This window comes from Lutra lutra, chromosome 2 (genome assembly GCF_902655055.1).
Source record: "Lutra lutra chromosome 2, mLutLut1.2, whole genome shotgun sequence".
Classification (NCBI taxonomy): domain Eukaryota; kingdom Metazoa; phylum Chordata; class Mammalia; order Carnivora; family Mustelidae; genus Lutra; species Lutra lutra.
The window spans coordinates 117,624,172-117,650,115 of NC_062279.1; the positions used below are offsets into that span (position 1 = coordinate 117,624,172).

Sequence of the window (25,944 nt, forward strand, 5' to 3'; positions counted from 1 at the left end):
ACATCGAGTTGGAGAATGAAGAATTCACTAAAGTTACTTAGAAAGGAAATCTGAAAATAACATTTGAAATTTTAGGCATATGCCTGATTTTACTCAAGATAGGTCACAGTGAGAAATAGAAGACAGAATTTTGTGATAGGAAAATAAGGAGTTTCTAAGGTTCTGAGAAAGGGACAAATGATTCCATTCACTGAGCTAAAACACTTCTATGTCCTAGGGAAGGTTTTAGGCCCATATATCCATTTTCTCATTTGATTTTTATACCAAATCCAGAAGCAGCATATTGTTATCATTTTCTAGAGGAGGAAACTGATTTGGAGAGGATCAATAACTTGGTCAGGCTTAGACAGTAGTCAAATGGCTGAGTCAGACTCCTAAGTCACTCTGATTCCAAATCTGCTATGCATTCATCATGCCCTGTTAGTGAGGCCACCCTCAAGGTCTAAGCATTCAGTGTATGATGGCCGCGGCTTAAGGTAATGTCAACAGTAAGCAAGATAATCTCTAAAACACCTCATTCTAATTAGCAAATTGCTAGGTGAAAGTTCCCTATCAATTTTCCCAAATGTGATAGGGCTCATGTAAATCATGGAAAACACACTCCAACCTTTGGTCTTTATATTTTAAGTTAGCGGGATGAACATAGTTTCTTCCTTTTTGTGTGTAGACTTTAAATTTAGACAACTAAAAGCTGAGTGATTGTTTTACCACTAGGAATGTTACTGTCAGGTAGTACAGCTCTAGATCTACAGATTTCTTTTCAAGAGAGTTTAAATACTATTACAAAAAGTGGCCAAATCTGATGTATTCCACTGGCTGACCCAATTGCCTCCATTTCCTTCTGATTTCCCACCCCAGTGGCATTGGGTAGGCAACTCAAATAGTATAGTTGGCCCCGGCCCTATTGTTCATTGTTTTCCTCTAAAGCTGCCTTCCCTCTAATTATGCAAGATGCCTTCACTCTAATGTTATGCCCAGTTAACTGTTTTCAGCAGGCTTTCATACCTTCCTGGTCTGGGAACAGGTCTTATACAGAGAGCTTTCCTAGTTCTGCACCTGTGAGGAGGAGACCAAGGTGCCAGCTATGGCATTTCAGCTCTTCACCACCCTGCAGTCCGCTCCACACGAGGTGGATTGAGGGACTGCTTTTCAGTATGAACGCCGGGGTTGGTGGGTAAATATTCCTGGTTGGGCTGGCTATTCACTGACCAACCTAGTCCTCCCATCCCCCTCACACCTTTGTGTTTGGGAAACTAGGAGTGGCAACCAATGAGTGAAAATGATACGAAAAACCACCTTTTCCTCCCTTCTAGTGGATTTTGTCACCAATGGCTCTGTACATCACTGGTATCAGTGTTCAACCTTAATATTCTTGTTGTGTCTGTGGACAACAAAAGCAGTGAGCTTTGAAATCTAAAATCTTTGCTTGAATCACTTCCTCAGCACTTAACTAACTTTGTGACTGTGGGAAGTCCCTTCAACTATATAAATCATGCATCCAGTCTGAAGGGGGAATAATGATTTCTTTTAAGTTAATGCCTATGATGCCAGAGTGTGCACGTTTGTGAGGAGATAGATACAAGATCCTGCAATTAGCTGCCCAATCATTTTCATTTATTTTAGGAGATTACATAGTTTATAACTAGTATTTGGCTGATCAAGAAAACACTGACTAAAAATTCTGTGCTGAAACACTATTTTTGCCTGCTGCTGAAAAACCACGACCAGCAATAAAATGTTTTCCCCAGCTTTAATTTGGCTCACCAACTCCTTTAGTTACCTTATAAAAGATAAAATAGGTCATCATCTGGGAAACACAGATAAGAAACACAAAATTAGTAAACGTTCCCTCAAAGAATGTCACACATGTGATGAATACTAACATGAATCTCCATATAAAACTTTTTTTGCAATTATTTTTAAATTTCGTCTTTGATTTATTTACTTTAATTGATATATTCCCTCTGTTAAAGAAAGTTGGAGAAAGCCCAATGTTACATAAAAGCTCCCATGTTGCTCAGTTCTTAGAGCTCAATTTCTTTAAATTACATCTTCTTGGCCTTCAACTGGATCTCTTAATGCCTGCAAGGGTTTTTGGCTCTGTGGAATAAACCCTCAAAAAACTAAGTTTGTAGGAGAGCATTCAGATTTAAGATTTGAAAAAAATCATTTTGGAAATAGTCAAATTTTCATGTTAAATTATATTCATAAGTCAATTCTATTTAATTTTATTAAATCTATTAATCTATATAATTTTAAGTGGATGTTATGTTCTCTCTTAATACTTTCATAGCATTTTCAAATTTGCTAAAAAATTGTTTTGTTTGCCAAAGTGAGTAGAATTATTCTTATCCTCTTGCAGAAATGGCTACTTCATTGCTATATAAATATGTATGCATACACAGAGCAGTATTTATATTACACAAAAAATGCAAACAACCTAAATGTACAAGAGTAAGATGAAATCGCTAAATAAATTGTAGGGCACCAACTTGATGCAGTATTCTGCACTCATTAACAAATTTGGTTTTGGAAGGTTAATGTGACAGGAAAAAGCTCATAATATACTATTAAAAGACAAAGGCGGGATGCCTCAGTGGCTCAGTTGGTTAAGCATCCATCTTCAGCTCAGGTCATGATCTCAGGGTCCTGAAATCAAGCCCTGCATCAGGCTCCCTACTCAATGGGGAGTCTGCACTCCCTCTCCTTGTGCTGCTGCCCCTGCTTGTATCTTTCTCTTTCTCTCTCTCTTTCTCAAATAAACAAACAAAACATTTAAAAGATAGATAAATAAATAAATGGGCAAAATTTGAAACTGTATTTTTAGTAATAATTGGTATAGTTCTAACTTTTGCTTTATGGCTCTAATTTCACTTACCTATACCTATATAGATCTGCATATATTTAGATAGTTATTGGTAAAAATGGGAAAGAATTCCATCATAATATTAACTTATCCTGAGAGGTGGGTTTTTTAGTGATTTTGAGTTTTTAATTAGAAAAAGTAACATGTTATTTTAAAAATAATTATTGATGGGTGCCTGGGTGACTCAGTTGGTTAAGCGACTGCCTTCGGCTCAGGTCATGATCCTCGAGTCCTCGGATGGAGTCCCGAGTCAGGATCCCAGCTCTATGGGAGTCTGCTTCTCCCTCTGACCTCCCCGTCTCATGCTCTCTCTCACTCTGTCTCTCTCTCTGTCTCTCAAGTAAATAAATAAAATCTTTAGAAAAAAAATAATTACTGATGCATGGAATTATAAATTACTTTGCTATTGTATAAAAAGTTTTGAAATAGTTAAAAATAAAAAAGTACCATTTTTCAATAATCAGACATTCCTAACAGTAGATTATCTATGTTCTTAGGGTTCTTGGCCTGGAGGAGACCATTAGATGGTACCTCTCCAGGTGGTTGTGATTCTTTCCCATCTCCATGACCAAAGTAGTCTGCACATCACAGAGGGTTTGCCTGGGCAAAATGCATATGTTTTTCTGAATTTGGTATTAGAACATTGATTTGGCTTATTATGATTAGACTTTTTAAATATTATCACACCACTTTTGACATGTTACACATAAAGAGTAAAACAAAGTATCATTTATATCAGTTTTGAATACTTTATTGATAGTAATAATAGACTATCTCAGTTTTAAAAAGACCAATGTTGAATAAAATCATTCTAGCAATGAAGAGTTTAATGAAAAGAGTATCCTCTAAGAATACTGCTGGGTGCTCTAGCTTCTAGCACAAAAGCATATTTTGAAAAGATGGAAGTAATGGATGAATATATAATGTTGTTCTCATAGATACCTCCAAAACCTGGTTCATAAAAAATATATATAAAAGATAAGAAATATTACTGCTTAAGTATATAAAATATCATCTAGAAATAAATTTCCCTCTTCACCATATATAGGCATAATGTTAGTATCTACCATCTGTTTCAGTAAGTTTTATGTGTGTTAGTGTTTGTTTCTAGAATGTCAAATAAATATGTAACATGCCAACTCAAACCTGCATAATCAGGTCTAATTCAATAATTTAGATCAACATATTCTAGTTGATTTAGAGGTTAGTTCACAGGTACATTATTTAGATTCTAAGGCCTAAGAGAACAGGATAGGCTTGTTGGGTTTTTTTTTTCTTGTCAAGTATTTTAAGTTTTAAAAGGCAATCAAAAGTCACAAAGCAGAAAGTTCAAGTTCAAGTTTAGTTGGGGATTTTTTTTTTCAAAGAGATAGAAAAACTTCCAACTTTAAAGCACTGAACACACAAGAAATTATTTTAAAATGGATTTCAAATCCATATTTTAACCATTAAGTAAAGTAAGTAGAATGAATAAATGAAATAAGTAAGATGGATAAAGAAGATAAAATCAAAAGGGAAGGAAGAGCCAGCTAGAATTTTCAACTGGAGAGAAATGAAAAAGAAGAAGCAGGGAGAAAGGCTGGAGAAGACTGAAGGCAAATAAAATGAGAAAAACAACTTTAAGTAAATGAGATAGATGATATAATTGTCAGTAATATATAATATATACATATATAAGGGGAACCTGGGTGGCTCAGTCAGTTTAGCATCTGACTCTTGATTTTGGCTCAGGTCATGGTCTCAGGACCCTGAGATCAGCCCCGCATCAGGCTTTGTGCTCTGTGGGGGGTCTGCTTGAGATTCTCTCCCTCTGCTCCTCCCCACTAATATGCACTCGCGTACTCTCACTCTCTCTCCCTCTGCTGCCGCTCATGCTCTCTCTATCTCTCAAATAAATAAATCTTTACAAATATATATACATATATATTATGACTGTTGATAATTATATCAACACCTAATATTTATGCCACTTTTTAAAAATGCTTATTAAGCCCTCACATATATTACCTCTTTTATAATCCTCATCACAACTCTAGGAGTTAGATAATTGTCTCCACTCCAATAAATGAAGGGAACAGTTCAGAGAATATGAATTGTCTGACATTACTGCCAATAACAACCACCATATTAATAATAGCAATAGTAGCAGCAGCCATAATAGAGGAGCAGCAACTAATAATTGTCGGGCACCTAATATGTGCCAGTCACTGTGCCAAGAGCATAAAAGTATGTCACCCTCAAAACAGTGCTCTGAGATAATTATTATTTTTTTAAAGATTTTATTTATTTATTTGACAGAGACAGAGAGATCACAAGTAGGCAGAGAGGCAGGCAGAGAGAGAGAGAGAGGGAATGAGATAATTATTATTATCCCTACTTTACATGTGATGCATCTGAGGTTTGAAAACTTTAATAACATGCCCAATACTGAATAGAAGCAAAATCGGAGGGGGAGACAAACAATGAGAGACTGTGGACTGTGAGAGAAAAACTGAGGGTTTTGGAGGGGGGCGGTAGGGGGTTGGGTGAGCCTAGTGGTGGGTATTGTGGAAGGCAACGTATTGCATGGAACCCTGGGTGTGCTGCATACACAATAAATTTTGGATCACTGAAAAAAATAAGTTAAATTAAATTTAATTTAATTTAATTTAAAAAAAAAGAAGAAGAAGAAGAAGCAGAGCCAGAATTTCAACTGAAGCAATCTGACTCCCAAGTCTTAAATGCCTTTTCTCTAAGTCCCAGAGCTGGCACTTCAATCCATACCGTCCTACTCCATACCTTATGTTCCTTCCATTAGGACAGAAAGAGAAAGGCTCACACCTTACACCACTCCCCACCCCTTCACACAATAGGATTCTGGGTCCCACTATTTACTCTGTCACTGATGAACTGGCCAAATTCTTCTTCCTCTGCCCAACCCATGTCCAGGCTTTGTGATACCAGAATTTAATGAAAATTGCCATTGCCAATGACATTGCCATTGTTAACACTGTCTGTTGCTTCGGTACTTAGGCATGGAAATCCACAAACAGACCTATCTTCCATTTTTGAGTGCCCTTGGGACCCACATATTTCCCAGTTCAGTTGAGCAATCAAAGGAAGTTGTTCAAGTAGACAGAGTAGTGATAGAAAAAGATTTAGATACCTGAATTTCAAAAACTTGTCATTGGTCAGATGAACTTAAATTTGAGATTCAAAAGTCCTCTTCCTCTGTCTTTACACAATAAGAAGAATCACATACATGCACAGATAAGGCATACAATCAATCATGGGATAATCTCTGAATAAAAGGTCTATTTATATTGCCAAAAAAAGACTGAAACCTTAAACCTGAGCGGGCAAGGCTTCCAGGTGTCAGCCATGCTACTTTAAAAAAGAAAAAGATCTTATTGTGGGCCCAGCTATACTATGGAAAGGGGGGAAAAGAGTACCTAATATGGAATCAAGCAAGCTATATCCTCAATCTACGATTTACCATTAATTTTATCTGTGAAAATGGGCAAGTCATCTCTCCTCAGTTTCCCTGTGTGTAAAAGAAGTGTTAACTACATCTTTTACAAATCTAACATTTAGTATTACTTTCTGCCTAGTTGAAGTGAGTACTCAGATACCATAGTCTGTGTGGGGAGGATGACAGGGAGAGAAGGAATATGAGAATAAGAATTTAAATGAGAATGAGGAAGAAAAGAAGGAGAAGGAAGAAAAGAAGTCCATTAAAAATTCATAGCATGGTAAATACTTTATAAGATGACCCTGTTTTAAGAGTTTCACTATCAGAAGTAGGGGTTTTGTTTGTTTTTTAATGAAAGCCCAAATTGGAGATTTACTTTATTGTGATAGCCCCTTTTGAAGAACGATCACTATCTCATGAGAATCTAAGACTCAAAGATTGAAAAATCTTGGATTTTGAAGAGCAAAGACATATGCAAAAAGTAACAATGATTGTTTCAACATACATCCTTACATAGTTACACTTAAAGAGTGTCCTTCTTTTGACAATTGGTGATCTATGTCCCTGAGAAGTGAAAGGAGATATATTTTATGTACTAGATAATAGTTCCTTTAATATATGCAGAATAAACTTTTCATGTAACTTCCTTTTTCTAGCTGACACTTTTTGCTGATTTGTTGCAAGCTAAAGGATAAATATATGTATATGTTTACATAATCTTGAAAGCATCTCTCTGGTTGTAAAGTGGTAAAGACACTACTTTCCATCATTTTCTCCCATGTATAAAAGACTAGTTTTACTCTTTGAGTGCAAAAGGAAGGTATCTTTTAAAACTTCTCAAAACCATTCTCTAACCGGATAATGTGGGTTTTTTTTAAACTGTGTATTTCAGGCCCTGCTTGACACTCAGAATCTTCTGCGTGCACAAATCACAAATTTTACGTTCAACCTGGGATTTTCAGGAAAATTTTACCATACAGGTAAGAAAACGGAAGTTAATTATTCTCATAAGGCCTCTCTGACTACTCTATTTAAAAATTGTGCCTCCTTCTCTTCATACCTTCCTACATTCCATGTCTCTCTCCATTTTTATTTTCTTCATATTATTCAATTCCACTTAATATATTATTTTTTAACATTTACAAAATGTGGATGGTTTGAAAGTTTATTCAGCATGTTCTAATGGCCTAACAGCTTTCCTTTTCTACTGAACTATAATTTACATAGATAAATGTGCATAAGTATTAAATGTAGTGCTCAGTGAATTTTCACAAAGCGGCACGCACATCAAGAGAGAGAATGGTACCAAATCCCACCCCCACAAACCGCCTTGTGCTTCCTCACAGCCACTAGCTTCCCTCAAAGAAATCCACTACCCTGACTTCTAATATCACAAACTAGTTCTCACGGCTTTGAGATGTGTGTAAAAGGATCATACAGTAAGGACTCTTCTGTAGCCACCTCATTTCATTCAACATTATGCTGGTTTTACAGATATTACTGTAATTCTTCCATTTTCATTACTGTTTTGCATTCCATTGTTGGGAGTATACCAAAATTTCTTTATTCCATTCCTTTCCAATGTAGATGGTTGGGTTTTTTTCCTAGTCTTCAGCTCTTTTCTTTTTTTTAATAATCATGTTAAGAAGATTTTTATACCATCCTTCAGAGAACATAACTACTCTTTTCTGTTGACTGTCAACTAGAGGTAAAATTTTTGGTTATACAACACACTTATGGCCAACTTTAGTAGGAAAATGACAGTTTTTCAAAAATGGTTCTATCAATTTACATTCTCAACAGTATATGAGTTTTCCTGTTATTCTATATTCCCACTAATATTTGATATTATTTGTCTTTTTAATTTTAGCCTTTTTGGTGACCTTGTAGAGAAATGTTATGGTTTAAGGTACTTTTCTCTTATGGGCAGTAAAATTGAGCATGTTTCATATATTTATGGGCTATTTGGATATCTTCTTTTGTAAACTATCTGAGATTATTTTTCTATAGGGTTGTATGCTTTTACTTATTGATTTGTGGAAATTGTTTATATATTCTTTTTTCTTTTTTTTCCTTTACATGTTCTTAATGAGCCTTTTGTCAGTTATATGTGTTCCAAATACTTTCTTCTATTGTATGGGTTGTCTTTTCACACTTCTGATGGTGTTTTTTGGTGACCAAAAATACTTCATGTAGTCCAGTTCATCTTTTTGTTCCTTTAGTGGTCAACTTTTTGTATCTTTTTGGAGACATCTTTGCATACTGTAAGATCATAAAAATATGTTCCTACTTTCTTAAAACTTATAAATCTGAAATCCACCTGGAATGGATTTTTGTGTATGTGTGAGACAGAGGTCAAGATACCTTCTTTTTCCACAAAGTTATCTAACCGGTTACCAAGTACTGAAATGACCTTCCTTTTCCCATTGCACCATAGTGTCATAGCTGTCATATATAACCATATATGAGGACTCTAGACTCTCCTACTCATTGGATCTATGCCACATCACACTCTTATTTACAGTAACTTTATAACTAATATTAGTATCTGCTGGTGCAAGTTCTCCAATTGTGTTCATCTTCAAGATTGCCTTGGAAATTCTTGGCCCTTTGCATTTTAATATAAATTTCACAACCAGCTTACCAGTATCCACAAAGAAACCTGCTAGAATTTTGATTAAGATTGCATTAAATCTATTGATTTGAGGGAGAAATGCCATCCTAAATATTGAGTCTTCCAATCCTTGAACACATTTAGGTCACCTTTAATTACACTTAATTAAACTTTACTGGTTTTAGATTTATTCTTTGGTGGCGGTCTTCGATGCAGTAGCAGATGGTGTCTTGTTTTTATTTCATTTTCCATTTCTTTGTTGATGATATGTAAAAATACAACTGATTTTGTGTACTGATCTTGCATCTAGCAACTCTGCTATGTTCCCTTACTATTTCTATTGTTTGTAGACACTTTTTGGATTTCCTACCTATACATCGTGTAATTTTTGGATTTTAAAAATTGTCCTTCCTCCTTTCTGAGCCTTACAAATTGTTTTTTCCTTACCTATTGCACTAACTTATATCTCCAGTACAAAAGTAAATAGAAGTGGTGATGATAACACTCCTGTCTTATTACTGACCTCAGGGGAAATCTCTCAGTAGATTTTTTTCCCATTCTCAAGGGGAATCCTTTCAATAGACTATTTTGTAAACACTCTTTTTTTTTTTTTTAAAAAAAGACTTTATTTATTTATTTATTTATTTGAGAGAGAGAGAGAGAGAACATGAGCAGGGGGAAGGGGCAGAGTGAGAGGAGAAGCAGGGAGCCCAACACGGGCTTGATCCCAGGACCTGGAGATCACGAACTGAGCCAAAGGCAGACACTTAACCATCTGAGCCACCCAGGTGACCCTAGACACTCTTTGTTCACTTAAAGAACCTCCCTTCTATTCCTAGATGGCTAGGAGTTTTATCATAAATGGGTGTTGAATGCACTTTGTCTTTATTTATCTGTTGTCTCTCTTCCCTTACTAAAATGAACACTCCATGAAGGCTTCACTGTTTTAACACCAGCAACTAGGACAGTGGCTACTGAAAATGAATTAATGAACAAATGACTGAGTGAAAATAAAATCACTTTCATTTTAACTATTAGTATTTTTCAGAGAATAAAATTTGACAATGTTGTGTTGTGAAAGAAAATCACTCTAAATATTCAGAATAATTAGAAATGTTCTTTCTCGGGCCCCTGGGTGGCTCAGTCCGTTAAGTGTTTGCCTTCGGCTCAGGTCATGATCCCAGGGTCCTGTGATCAAGCCTCACGTTAGGAGGAGTGGGGAGTCTGCTTCTCCCTCTCCTCCCTGTTCCTGCTTTCTCTCACTATCTCTGTCACTCTCTCTGTCTCTCTCTCTCAAATAAATAAAATCTTAAAAAAAGAAAGAAAGAAAGAAACTTTCTTTCCTAGACATAATAGAAATAGGAGAAAATACTTCTGGCAACTTATTTTATGGCTAATGCTGAATGCTAAAGAGTGACTCTAGCCAATTGTTCTTCCTTTTTGTTTCTGAAAGATCTGTCCTCTTTCCTTACTTGACCCTTCCCACAGCTCACAGTAAGGATGTCTACTACCCAAGCCAAGGAAAGTAGAACACAGAATAAAGCTAAGGCCAAGGCTTGAACGGATCTTATTATCTGTGTATGATATGAAAGCTTCCACAAAAACTTAGCTAGGGTTATCTGAACAATACAATCACTTTTTAGTGGGAAAAGATGTAAAATTTAATACTCTGAATCTTTCAAAAATTAGAAATTGTAATGTTTAATTGAATTACATTGTCTTCTTTCTAAATGAGTAATTCATTCTCCTGTTAAAAATTCTATTCTATTCAACCTTGAAGGGAAGGAGAAAAACAGCACTATCATCATAGTAAGACTTTCTTTCAGGAGAGGGTTTCCATTTTGTTTGGTATATTTTAGTTTTTGAAGGGTTTGTGCAGAAACATAAGAGATGAAGGAAATAAAATCATAATTCCCTGTTAGTGAGCAACACTGCATTGTAGGTACTTAGCTAAGCACTTTTCATGTACCTTTTCAATGAAGCCTAGGAGTTAAAGAATATGTTCCCTTGCTTTCTAAGTAGAAATTTAGAGGGGCCCAAGGTCATGTAGCTAGTTAAGTGTCAAAAATAGTTTCAACTTTAGGTCAGGCAGAGCCCAAGTCTTATGTGTTAGATAAACTGGATTTTTATTGCTTATCTGGCAATCCTTGATAAAGGAAGCTGAATGGCAAAGGGTTCCTTCTCTTTATCTATACGTTCTTTAGGTTTGTGTATTTCCCCAAACCTTGGAGAACCAACAATATTGGTAAATTCTAATTGTACCACAGAATTAATTACCAACGTGAAGAGTAATATTATATTGAATTAAATGATGATCTTATTTTCTAAATTCCAAAAGTGTTCAATTCATGATAGTTAAGGGCCCTAAGTTTGGAGTTGTTTAATCTGGGTTAGAATTTATAAGTCAGAGAATAAAATTTGACCATGTTTTGTTGTGAAAGAAAATCACTGCAAAAACTAAGAATAATTAAAAGCTTTCTTTCCCAAACATAATAGAAATATACAAAAATTCTCCTGGCAACTCAGTTTTTTGTCCAATGCTGAATGCTAAAGAATGACTCTAGCCAGTTGCTGCCTTTCCTTGTTGTTTCTCAAAGATTTCTCCTCTTTCTTCACTTGGGCACCTCCCACAACTCAGAAGAAAAATTCCCAGTAAGACACCAGGTTCTGTCCCAACCTTGTCAGTGATGTGGGACAAATTATTTCACCTTTCTAAATACCAGTTTCCTTATTTGAAGAATAGAGTTAGCAGTAGCCCTTATCTCATAAGGTTTTAGTGAGAATTAAATGAGATGATGCTTATAAAACAGTTAACACAATGCTTGACAAAAGGTAGAGTCTCAATCAATGATGATTTTGAATATCAAAGCAGGAAAAACAGAAGATAAGATACTGATGAGACATAAGTTATTTAAATAGATACATAATAAAATAATAATTTGCAATAACTCTAAGATTTCAACATAGTTTTCTAACACCTTAAAAAATGACACTTAAAATTGAGGAATTTGATTTCTGGTTCTCTCCTCCTCCAGCTCTAACAAAGGTGGGCAAAGTTAGGAGATCACAGGGTGGCAAGCATCCAGGACATCCAACCACAGCTATGTTTCAACTGCTTTTTATCATACTGTTTAAAGTAATAACCAACAGACACTTGTTCTCAATATAATTAATTCTGATGTAAAACATCCCCAAAGGAGGATTAAATGAAATCAGATCAGAGTTATAAAGGAAAAAGGGAAAGGCATACATTTATGCCCACTATGAATTTATATAAATCTATCAGAGGGCAGACATCATTTGTCTAATTTCTGCATGATTCAAATGTATGACTATTTTAATAGCAGATGGCACCATGATATTCAGGAAAGGACAACAAATGCCTGAGCTCTCCTTCCAAAGCTACCTTTCCACTGTCCTGATAAGGAAACTATGGATAAAGTCCAACTAGAAAAATGAACAAAGGAGAGATGAGAAGAAAGTTGCAGGGAAAGATAGGAGTTACGGGGGATAGGGGATAGAGATTTAAAGCAATAGAGGGGTGAGTTTTCATAATCTAGGAAATCTCATCTCACTCAACCTACATTCACTTTATCCAGAGGAGGTGGAAGTCAGGAATGCATTGATTACTGGGAAATCCCAGAGACTTGTGCTTCTTTTCAGTAATGGAAAATAAAACTGCCATAAGTAACCAATGGTAATCTTAACTAATATGGTGTCCTGAGGACATACAAAATGTTAAGAAAGAGGACAGTCTCTTGGATGTAAGTAGAGATGTTTAATTGTGGGGAAACTAAATGACATCATCCTTATGTCAAAAAACCACATATTTAAACAACACCAGTCAATGTAACAAATGCTTCTTCACCATGGCCACCATATTTATCACCTAAAAGGTAGCAGGACCCAAGAAGACCCTGTAATGATTGGGGTCATCAGAGACTCTAAATCTTGAATCCATATATTCATATTCCCTTGCATTCCTCTCTAGACGTTTCTCTTGAACTGTAAAATAATCACTCAGAAGCCCCAAGAATGCTTTTGCCTCACTAATCAGGTGACTCACTAATCAGGTCAGTCAGTTAATATGATGGCATGGTCAATTCTTGAGCAGTGTCCCATCTGCCACATAACACCCAAGTGAGATCTTCCCCTACACATCATGCAGTATCATCGTGGAAAAAATAAAATGCAAGGAGGCCCATAAACGACACAAGGAGAACAAGGGTAAGAAACATGAAAAGAAAGGAAAAAGGCATTTTAGATTACCTAATATGTGCCAGGATTATAGTGCCACTTCCTTCCCCAAAAGAATAAAATAGGTATCGCTATCCATTGTTTACCTGCATAAATACAGACATTAAAGGAGTTATGTGACTTGCCCACAATCACACAATTCGAATGTGTTGGAAGCTACAAATAAACTGAAAACTTCTAACTCTAAAGGCTCTCCTTGTTCCACTATATTTTGGTAACATGAATGTGTGATGAAGAGGAAAAAATTAGGGAAATATAATAGGTTAAATTTAAAGGTGCTTTTTATATATAAGGAAAAAAGTTTCTTCATATCAGCTGAGTATTTAACCATATAAAAGTGAAATTAAAGTCTGTCCTTGTTGAAGAATTATGTCATTCCACTCATTCTACATTACTAACCCTTGCTGTCCCTATATAAATGAGGACTGTGCAGCCTCATGCTATGCCTTTATCTTTGGTAAGTCACTTTCACCACCCAGTAAATCAGAGGATCTGATTCTTTTCCTTCCAATGGGCTCTGCCTTCCTTCTCTTGGAAAAAATGAAGAGAAGAGCAGTAGTAGCAGGCACTACTGGCTGGGCCAGGAGAGCAGTCTGCCCTTCCTCTATAGCCCATAGAGCACTATTGAAAACCAATCATATCAGAAAAATGAAATTTTTGAAAATACAAGAGAGCATTTTCTCCACGCAGAGGGAACGTCATTGGAAGAATCTACTAAAACTATATCCTAGCAGCTTGTTAGATTCAGTGTCATGGCTGAAATTTAAGTGTGGTTGTGTAATTTTGTGGAGATTAATATCATCTTATGATATGCCTGGACAGTAGTGAGGCAACCTCTACGGCTCTCATTCCAGGCTTTGGTAAAGAAACCAAGGGAGTCCTATCCCCCTCAAGTTAAAATTGAGGAATTTCTCACCCATTCACCTAAACTGCAGGGAAAACAGAGGAAATAAAATGTGCCCAAATAGGAAAAACCAAAAGAATGACAACAGGGCTGACTCTAAAGGAAACAGGAGTTTCTTGACAGAAAGTCTGCTTCTGGAACTTGAGAGACAGGACAATCATGAGAAACCCAAGTACCGCCAAGGAGCAGCGTGGCTTGCTTTACTCCGACTTTACCACTTCTCAGCCTCTTTCCTTCACTTTCATCCTTTCTCCTTTCTCCCCTTCAATTTTCTCTAATCTTCCAAAAAACAATTCCTACATTTCCTTTTTTCCTCCTTATTTATGCCTTAGTTTTCACTAACTACTCAGTAGCTTCTTCTCAGAGCTAATGAGGAACCCAAATAAACTATGGAATTACTTTATTGTGACTGTGGTGTCACAACCCATGTCAGAATGACCTACTGCTGGAACTCTGCCACTCATTTCTTTATACACATTCCCTTGGTTCCATTTCCTACTTATCCCCCCATTCTCTCTAAACTACAGATTATACAGATACTGAAAGAGTTCTAATATCCTTGGGAATGGTTGCATATTTCCATTTTGCAGTAATTCTATACCCATGGCTCATGTTGAAAATTTTTTAAAAGAGTTTCATCACAGTCTCTGGCTATTCCCTGAGGAATGAGTTTTTCTTTGTTACATTTCATGTTTAAAGCCTTCTGTGTATCAAAGAAAGTATAAATGGAGTCTTCTAAATACATACATGGGCATGATAGGCAATCATTGTAACTGGAATTAACTGAACAATCCTTTTCCCCTGAAGGAACTGAAGAGGAAGATGAAGGAGATGACCATCTTCTGGGGTCTGTGGATGAGTTTTGGTGGTTTCCTCATATGTGGAGCCATATGCAACCTCACCTCTTCCATAATGAGTCATCTTTGGTGGAGCAGATGATTCTCAACAAAAAATTTGCTTTAGTAAGTAACTCACTTTGAATATTACATTGAACTGTAGTGTACACTGGCATTAGAAAAACCTGGTATTGGAGCCTTTCAGGATGTGACTTTTGAATTTGTATTGGATGCTCAATACTATGCCTAAGGCGTTGAGGGTCTAATTTAAGAAAAATTTCACAAGAGTGGAGTTAGGATGGTGAAAAGTAGGGGTTCCTAGGTTTGCCTGGTCCCTCAATGAATACAGCTAGATCATTATCAAATCATTCTGAACACCTGCAAAATCAATTGGAGACATCTGAGAAAAGAAATGCTGCAATCATATGAGTAGAAAGGTGACCACTTCATGCAAGATAGGAGGTGCAGAGACTTGAATACCGGGCCTTACATCTGATGATATGGCAGAGGGGAGGGAGGGTGCTTAAGGAGGCTACCGCCACGGTATGGTAAGCAGCGGAACACAAAAGCGAAACTTTTAGGATCTGCTACAGTGGGGGATGTCCTGGGCATAAAGGTGCTCAGGTGGGGAAGCGGGCTAGAATCCCGGTGTGACAGCATGGTCTCAGGATCCCTGGGGTCACAGGAAGAATGAGGGTGTCTGGGTCCAGCAGATTTCCCAGGCACAGGAGTGGGGAAGCAACTGAGAACAGTGAGTCTAGGTGCAAGCTCTCTGCTCAGTGTTGCCATAAACTGCAAACCGCTGTGCAGTCATGTGACCACTTTCCTGGCAGCAGTCCAGCAAAAGGCAGATGCATGCCAAGACCACTCCCTCCCCAGAAGGAACAGCACAGGTCCACACTGCAGGAGTCCATAAAATTTGGAGTTTTGAAACTCAGTCATGTGCCTAAAATAAAAATGCTCGGTCACAGGCTGGGTGAACAGAGTTGAGACAGAGACCAGGGAGAGACGAGTGATCGATCGCTCTTCTGTGAGGGCTCAGTGAAGGGGCGGGGCGGGGGGGGGAGGTTGCGAATTTTCAGCTCCCGGGCTAGAGAGCTGGGCATTGCCATAATCATCCTACCCATCAGTGCTGAAAGCCCTCAGGTAACAAAACAGCGTCATAGTGGAATTTGGAGCTGCTTACAGTCCAGCCGCCTGGCAAGAAAGTCACATGTGCAAGAGGGCAAGTGCACCTGAGAATCAGTGCAACAGGCTCCGCCCACAGAAGACCAGCAGGAACAACTGGCTCACACAAGTTTACTGATCATAGAGGGCTGCAAAACTTCAGCTCTTGGGGAAAACAGTATATAGCATTTGTTGTTGTTTTTTAATTCTTTAGTCTTTCAGTGTTATTTTTTCAGTTGTTATTTTTTCAATTCATTTTTTATTCTTTTTATTTTTATATATGTGTTATATATATTTGTTTCCTTTCATTGTACTTTATTTTATTTTTGTATATATATCTAAGTTTTTCTTTCTTTCTTGTTTTGGGATCTCATTTCTTTTAATAAGCAGACCAAATCACACCCAGTCTAGTTCTTTGCTTTGTTATGTTTCTTGTTTTGTTTTGTTTTGTTTTGTTTTGTTTTTCTTGTTTTGTTTTGTGTTGTTTTGTTTCTGGGGTTTTTTCCTATTGTTGTTATCGGGGGTTTTTTCCTCTTTCTTATATTCTTTTCTGGAAAAAATGATGAGATGGAGAAATTCACCCCCTCCCCAAAAAAAAGAACAGGAGGTAGTGCTCACTGCAAGGGATTTAATCAATATGGATATAAGTAAAATGTCTGAACTTGAGTTTAAAAAAATGATTATAAAGATACTGGCTGGGCTTGAAAAAAGCAGAGAAGATTCTAGAGAATCCTTAACTGTAGAAATAAAAGAACTAAAATCCAGTCAGGCCAAAATTAAACATGCTATTACCGAGACGCAGTCCCAAATGGAGTATATAAACCAAGGAAGAATGAGGCAGAAGAGCAAGTCAATGACATAGAAGATAAAATGGTGGAAAATAAGAAAGCTGAAAAGAAGAAAGAAAAGTACTGGATCACAAAGGGAGACTTAGAGAACTCAAGTGATCCCATAAAGTGAAACAATACCTAGGTAATAGGGGTCCCAGAAGATGAGGAGCAGAAGAAAAGAGTGGAAGGTTATAGCAGCAATGTCCACAATAGCCAAAATATGGAAAGAGCCAAGATGTCCATTGACAGATGAATGATCAAAGAAGAGGTGGTAACATATCACTTCTACACACACACACACACACACACACACACACAGAAATATTACTCAGCCATCAAAAAGAATGAGATCTTGCCATTTCTAGTGACATGGATGGAGCTACAGAGTATTATGCTAAGCAAAATAAATCAGGGGAAGACAAATACTATGATTTCACTCATGTGGCATCTAAGAAGCAAAACAAACAGAGGGGAAAGGAAGGGAAAATAAAATAAGATGAAAATAAAAAGGGAGGTAAACCCTAAGGGATGCTGAACTCTAGGAAACAAACTGAGGGTTGTTGGAGGGGAGGTGGGTGGAGGAAGGAATGACTGAGTAATGGGCATTAAGGAGGGCACTTGATTTCATGAGCACTGGGTGTTGTATGCAACTGATGAATCACTAAACTCTATCCCTCAAAGTAATAATACAGTTTACATTAACTAAATTGGATTTAAATAAAGAATTTTAAAAAATTTAAAAAAGAGAAACTTCATAAGGCACTCACAAGACTTACCTACATGACAGTTTAGTCAGAGCTCATAAGACATGGCTCCCTATCCAGAAGGAGCTTTTTGCTATACCAGGAAGGCAAAATATGCACATAAAACAATCCTCTAACAAAATGAGATATTTCATGACCTAGTGCCAAACTGTACAGATATAAAACCCCACCGTTCAGATAAATAAGTGTCATTGGGAGTGGTCAGGAAAATGTACTTATGGCAAGAGGATTTAGGTACACCTGAAATAAGGAAAAGATGTACATGTCAGGAAGAACTGAAGTATCGTGAGGATGAGGGAAAAGACCATGTAGGAGACCATAATGTGGGGACTAGGTAATGAAGACTCAAGCCAGAGAGGCAATGGAAATGAGAAGAAAATCGTTTAAACACACTGCAAACCACTGCAAACACATGTTATAGTGATGGGACATTCATGTGATTCATACACTTTTTTTTTTCAATTTTCATACACTGTTTTATACTGAAGGGTTTCTGATTCCTGACAGGGAAATTTACAGCAAAAGTTCTAATGAGTACAGTTTTCAAGAGAATGTGCATGTAGTCAGCAGGGATGGTATATGGTGATCAACAGGCCCATACAGTATTTGTGTTTCTATGAAAAATACTAACGGGCACAGAAACACATGGGAGAACTCGAGACAGGCAATTGTCTATTCACCCAGCATTCTCTCACCCTGGGTGGGGAGTGCCTTGGGGCAGGAACTATATTTTGTTCATCACAGGATGGCAGTTCCTATATCATGAAGGTACTCAATAAGTATTTGAAGCATAAATGATCAAGGCAACAGAAATTAACACTCAGAAAAGATTTGAGGGGCACCTGGGTGGATCGGTTGTTTAAGCATCTGCCTGCAGCTCAGGTCATGATCCCAGGGTCCTGGGATCAAATCCCATGTTCAGCTCCCCACTCAGCGGGTATTTGCTTCTCTTTCTCCATCTGCCCCTACCCCTTGCTCATGCTCTCTATCTCCCTTTCTCTCTCCCTCTCTCTCTAATAAATGAATAAAATCTTTTTAAAAAGATTTGAAATGTAATATATCTTATTTGTTATAGCCTTTTATCTTATTTGCAAACCACAAGGTTGATATTACAATGTTCATAAATTATATTGTGAATAATTCTAAAACCACCAAATCATGTTTCTAAGCAAATCCTACTAATAGTAGACTTAGCCCAGTGTGCAAAATGAACTAAAATACACAGCCCTGGTTAATTTAAGTATGATTTTGAAAAACTCTAAAATACCATTGCTCCCCTGACAAACAGAAAATGTTTTACCAGAGATTTAAAGTCCTGACCCCATAACTAGAAATGATTGATTTGAAATATGACTCTTCAATTTTGAGGTTTCCCCACATATATGCCTTTCCCAACATTATCGTCCTTAAGCATCATAGCTCCCAGTATTTTATGTTCTTAGACTGTATAGTTCTATTTATCACACAAATATCCCTAACATATTTCACCCTAAAATGGCATAAGAGATTGCAGTTGTCAATCTGTGGAAACAAGAGCAAGGGTTATGTCTCCCTAAGCTGGCCACTTGGCCATATAACTGTTGGCTTTTTGGTTACTCAGTGTTTAGAGTGTTCAGAGTACTGGAGTCACTTACCACAGAGTGGTATTCCATATAAACTTCCAAAGCCAAGATGTTTGGGTAAGCAATCTACATGTCACCTTACTTAAATGTGTACAAGAAAAGGTTAGAATTTGTAGAATGTGCTTTTTTCTTGAGGATATAGAAGACCAAACACTGTACGGATAGCACTGGGAGCCCATACTTGTCTTTCAACTTCAGGGACTGCCCAAAATAGATATGCGGCTTCAAGTGCACCATGGCCATTCATTGACATTTTGTCAAGAAGATGAGAACAGTGTCCTCCATACCAGTCTTGTGAAAATGTTCTGATAGAATTTTCAAACTCTTGGGAGATGGAAAGCCTCCTTTTCCCTCCACAGAATAGAAACAGAAATGGTAAACAGCACATAAGAGTGTGTAAATGTCTCAATTTCTAATAAAGAGCACTAAACACAGCAAACATTAATTTTGTCATCTTCAGAAGCCTAAGACTTGCTGATATAAGCAACATTAATCAGCAAGAAAGGATATGAACAAGAAAATTACTTTGTATTTTCTTCTTTAATCTGTAAAGAATAGAATTTGTGAAAGAAGAAAATACATAAATAGAATGAAAGAAAGTGCTAATAAGAAATTAAAAACTGGGAAATGAGCAGTTAGGTTTTTGTTGTTTGTTGTTGCTTTTGTTTGCTTTCAAAAGAAAATAGTTTTTCAAGGCAGATTTGATGAATGACATAACATTCATTGCTATCTATATTCCTCTGCCATTAAGAAAGTATCTAGATAATAGGGATTCTATTATTACTTGAATGAATGAACCAATGAATATTATGTTTGTACTGAAAACAAGTGTAAATACTTGAAAGTACACATAGTAAGAACAGACATGCACAGGAATTATACACATTTTTTTAGAATTCTCAACTAAAAAGCATCATAAATTAAAAGAATAACTCAGAAGTGAAATTTGGTCATTCTCATTCCTCACTCAAGTGCCAGGCAAAGGACATTTTCTTGGAAATATCATTCCTAACTACAGGTTGACAACCCAAATTATGGTCCTCAAGGCATAGAGAACAGTCACAGAGGGTCTTCAGAAATAAGGCAAAATGTGTTCTTTAATGTTAATCAAATATAGGATCCATGGATTTCTTTTTGTCAGGAAAGGACTGATAAGAAAAAAAGACTAAATCGAGGACCAGTCCCTTCCAGACATAACCACACAAAAGAGAATACACATGTAAAGTAATTGCAAACAGTGATTAGCACCTAACGGAAGATGACAGTTGTTGTTTTTATCATCATTACATATTCAGTATCAGAAAATTGCCCTCTTCAATTTTTGCCTAGGCTTCTCAGGTGTTTAGAGTGACAGGTAGGAGGAACAAAATCCTCAAGGTTAAAAGCTTATTCTGTATTGCAATGACATTTGGTTCGTGTGAATTCTACACATTTTCTAAACAAATGTTAACTCTTTTACTTCTCATTAAGGCATTAGGGTTACAAAGTGGCTTTGCTGCTGAAGATAAAGAGGTAAGGAGAAAAGGTTTTAGTTTTTTATATATTGTGTTATTCCCTTTTATTCTTATAACAACCTTGAATTGTAGGTATATTTATTCTCACTTTATAGATAAGGAAACTAAAAGTTGGAGAAATACAGTGACTCACTCAGGATTATAAAGCTCAGTAGGGGTAGAATTAAGCCCAGAAATCTAGGTCTTCTAAAACTGTATGAATTGTGACACACCCTCTCCCCCCAGGCTTTCTCACTAGCCTGTCAACCCAACTCAAAGGAGTAAGTCTAGGCTTCACTTCTGCCTGGTAATCCAAAGGCATGTTTGGTAATTCTGATAGCTCAAGAGAAACTGAGAACTACAGGTTGGTCTCCTAAGGCATCTTTCCCCAAGGTTCTCTAAGATGGGCAGTTTCTGAAATGTTGGGAAAGGAGACAAACAACCAAATCTGAGGAACCTTCCACAAGAATGAGTATCTCTTATCACGGATAAAGAGGCTACTTTAATTCATTGGAAACTATTCTGGAGGAAATTTTGCACCAACTATCAACTCACTAGATGAAATAGGCAAAAGCTTAACCCTGTACTAATAATAGCACACATCTAAATTAGGCAACATCCTGCTTTCTCCACCAGCTTGGAGGCTCTGAATTTTAACATGAGCACGAGCGTTTCTCCCAGTTAAGGAAATGAAAGGACACAGAAAGAACCAAAGCGTTGCTCTAGGAGCAACTGGGCATTCAAACAAGATCGGAGCTCACGGATGAAATTCGGCATTCAAATAAGTGATTGAATTAGAAATCATTGAAAGTATGTTTTCAAGTAAGAGAATCTGAGACTATGACATAAAACTCTTTTGTCTGAGCATTCTCTATCACCATCTATACAGCCAAACACACCTGTTATTTTCATTCAGTTTTAGCAAATGCATCTGATCTATTATCCTTTTTCACAATGTGGCCACTTCTGTCTCACAAGAGAATTTGATGTCCATTTTAATTTAGCTTTGAAAGCTCTGCCTAATAGCTTATTATGGAAGGTCAAGTAAATCCTTTAAGCAAACTTGCATTTGATGGTTACAGCCACCAGGAAATACAGCTTTAAAGGCTGATTAGAAAATATTTTTAGTTATCAAATATGGGCTAATTCATGTATTAAAATGAAATGTTAACAAAGGTGGGTTTTTTTGAAAGGTACCATATCTGAGGCAAGGATTAATTATAACATTTGTTAATGACCTACAACACAGTTTGAAATATCTATTGTACAACTTTTAAAATTGGACAAAATTCCATTCAATAAGTAAATAACTTATTGCATTTAAGCCTCAAAAAATCATCAAGATATATACTCTCAATTGAAGAATTAGATCTAACATTTTTGGTAAATTATGGTGGCTTAATTTTAATGATAAAATAATTAGTAGAAATTTTTACCGTAGAACTCACTGCCAATATCAAATAATACTTAACACGGTTACAGACAATATTATTAAAATTAGTAGTAGTAGAACAATGTTTCTGATCCTGAAGACATAAAATCTTGCCAAGGATTGTACTTTTTTACTGCATTATCATTATTCCTTCAAATAGTGTCCTTTGGCCCCCTTCTTTTCCAAGTTCAGCAGAACTGCTAATTCACATTAGCTGAAATGTCTATTGTCAAGTGAGCAACTTTTTAGATTAGTGAGCACATTAACTTTTCTAATATGGAAATAAAGATTATAGTATCAAAATGTAATTTAAAATATATTGAAAGACTTGCTGGCTTAAGGAATATATGATAATCTTTTAATTAGTTTGCTTGCCAGCTAGAGAATGAATGAATTCCATCATCTTCACTTCAGTGAAGCACCTTATAAAAAAGACACATTAGATCTTTATTTTATTGATATTGAAAACAAAGCACAATTCTAGTCCTAATAGAAAGAGCGTTCAAGTCAAGATAGAAAAGTCTACCCTGAGCTGGTAAACCACTTCTGAGTTATCCAAGTAGCGCAGTCTAAAAAAGACACTAGCCATTATTCAGGGCACAATGACTAATAAGGTGAAGCCTATAATTTACTTCATAAAAACAATGGCTGAAGGAACTTGGTAAGGACAAGAGACAAGAGGAGACCAAAGGATATATTATCAGGACTGATATTCAATATAAAAGTACTAGTATGGCCATGCCAGTGATTCCAATATTGAAATGTGTCAGTGCTACTACCCTTACACCCACTACCACCCCAGACCCTACCCCAGGATGTCCCAAAGCTCCCAACTGCTCGGCAACTAACGAAGCCTGGCTCCGAGTGGCCAGCATCCATCTCCAGCTCTACATTTAGCAGCAGTTTTGAGTGATCAGTTCATAGAATGCTGACTGGTAAATATTTTGAATAGTACCCCTTGAATATAATCCATTGTATGATTTACAAGGAATTTGAATGAGTGTACTCAGAGGGTAAGCTCTAGAAGAAGGAAGACAATCCCACACATTTGAGTAGAGTTGTTCTGCTAATCTAGGTAGTTGTATACACAGAATGGTGACTGACAGCTAGTAGGTCTTCAATGTTTGGTAGATGAAAATATAAATAAATATTCTTCTGGATCTTAAAATTTTATCATTACTGTTTAAAAATGTAGGTTTTATTATTATTTGGGTATGGTAAGATCATCAGATCAGGAGAGGTCTGCCATTGGAAAGAGAGCTTGACACTCTCAGTTCCCAAAGAGGAGAGAGCATACCACACCATCCAGGAAACCATGGGGTAGCACTAAAGTCAGTCAAGAAACAGAGTGGGGGGAATGCACAGGCAAGAGCATTTAGTGTGGTTTCTACAGGATAGGCAAGACAAGGCAGGGTAAACAGGTTTAGGATTGGCTGGTTGGATGACAATTTCAGTGATCACATTTGTAAAGGGATCCTTTCTAATTGTGCCATACCTGACCCGGAGGTGATTAGGGCAGGGATGAAGCCACTCAGCTTATGAAGGAAGTGGTTGATGGGTATTAAGGAGGGCACTGATTGCATGGTGCACTCGGTGATACACACAATGAATCATGGAGCACTACATCAAAAACTAATGATGGGGGTGCCTGGGTGGCTCAGTGGGTTAATGCCTCTGCCTTCGGCTCAGGTCATGATCTCAGGGTCCTGGGATCAAGCCCCATATCGGGCTCTCTGCTCAGCGGGGAGCCTGCTTCCCCCCCCCCCCCGCCTGCCTCTGCCTACTTGTGATTTCTATCTGTCAAATAAATAAAAATAAATCTTTAAAAAAAAAAAACTAATGATGTGTTATATGGCGACTAACATAACACAATTTAAAAAAATAAAGAAGAAGAAGAAGAAGGAAGTGGTTGAGAGTAGGGAGCCTGAACTGGTTGGTTTGTGCTTGAAGAACATGCTCTTGGGTAGGTGTTTAATTATCTCTAGGAACTGGATAGCCATGGGAGAGGCAGTCTTTGCAGGGTCAGGAAGGTCTCAGATGTCAAAGTATCAGAAATACAGAAAATAAAGAGACATGATTAATACCACTATATATGCTTCTGTCTAAGTTATGGATCTTGAAGCAGTCCATTGGTTTTCAGATCCCCTCATCATCCCAGTTGCCATATTTGTACAACCTCAAACTTGTCATTCTGCCTCCCAATATATGTTGCCCTAATTTGACCATTATTAGAACAGAAAACAGTAAAATAATTTTTCCCTTCATGTACACTTTAAAGTTTTTTTTTTTAATTTATTTGACAGACAGAGATCACAAGTAGGCAGAGAGGCAGGCAGAGAGAAAGAAAGAGAGGGAAGCAGGCTCCCCGCTGAGCAGAGAGCCCGATGTGGGCCTCGGTCCCAGAGCCTCAGGATCATGACCCGAGCCGAAGGCAGAGGTTTTAACCCACTGAGCCACCCAGGCACCCCCATGTACACTTTATATCTATTTATGTAGCCAAAGATCACATTTTTTTAAACCATCACATAACATCTGCGTCTGCCAGACCTTCTGTCCATGAGCTATTTAGTAAGCCTTCAGGTATTTGTTTTTGTCCAATAGATTCTGTTAACCAAATGCTAGCTTTGAGATTAAAACTGTCCCTTTAACATTTCCTATTTGTTATGTGTTCAGTATTTTAGTCTATCAACATTCTTGTAAAGACTGATTATTTAACATGCATTACATCTTCCCTAGCTTTGTGTCATACATATATCTTACAAGTATATTGTGTCAGTATGACTTCCGCATCTTCATCATTATTGATCAAGTTGAACAGGCTCAGAAGAGCACATCTTAAGTTAATTAAAAATCTACAAATTGGTTTTTTTAATTACTTTAAAACGTGCTCTTCTGAACCTCGAAAATATTGAAATACTTTACAATTTAGTTTACCATCATATGTATTTTGAAAAGCTGTTCCCTTTGATAGGGAAAGTAGAATCAGAAGAGATACTGGACATTTCTGCTTTTTACCCAGATCATCAAAGTATTTCAGCCTTCCCCTCTCCTACTTTGAACATGGAATAATATTATTTATGTATCTTTTGCTGATTAGAATTATTTTTAATTAGTAATTTATGGAAAAAGCTCACTTTGAACTTTAGCCTCCTTCACATTATTTTTTTACCTTTTTTGTTTATTTTGTTTCATTAATTGTTTTCATCCTTTGTTATGTGTACTTCCTTTCATCTCACGTACCTGCTTTAAACCCTTGTGTGTGTGAGGGCCCTGTACAGAGTTAGTCTTTAGACAATTGCTAATAATATTGACCCTTCACTATGTGGCTGGAGCTCTTAATAATCTTATCTTTTCTCTTATTAATCATGTTTAATCCTACCCCTGCTGATGTTCTCTCTCTCTCTCTCAAGTGAATAAAGAAAAAGTCTTAAAAAAAATTTAATCCTCATGACAGCCCTACTGATGTCATCTCCATTTTATAGAAAACAAAGCTGATATTTGAAGAGGTTTAGTAATTCCTCCAAACCACACAGCTAAGCAACAGATCTGGCACTTGAATTCAGATGTTTCTGACTCTTAATCACTATATTAAATAGATGTTTTCTTCCTTGTTTTGAATAATTATAATTCTCCAAAAAGAATGACTTTTTTTTTAAAGAAGCTATCCTTCTTTAGTTGTACTCCTTTAGTGTAATTCTGGCAATTGTT

General features: G+C 36.8%; 1 protein-coding gene across 4 annotated transcripts in view; it reads left to right on the forward strand.

The window, feature by feature from the left end:
* LOC125093318 (bifunctional heparan sulfate N-deacetylase/N-sulfotransferase 3) overlaps positions 1 to 25,944 on the forward strand; it is a 178,217-nt gene that overhangs the window by 47,145 nt on the left and 105,128 nt on the right. For all 4 annotated transcript variants that reach the window (XR_007125205.1, XM_047718315.1, XM_047718316.1 and 1 more), the window contains exons 3-4: positions 7,210 to 7,297; positions 14,900 to 15,054. Coding sequence is in view for 3 of the 4 variants with exons in the window: in XM_047718315.1 (XP_047574271.1) it covers positions 7,210 to 7,297; positions 14,900 to 15,054 (243 nt within the window). In the remaining variant the exon portion in view is untranslated. The remainder of the gene's footprint in view (positions 1 to 7,209; positions 7,298 to 14,899; positions 15,055 to 25,944) is intronic.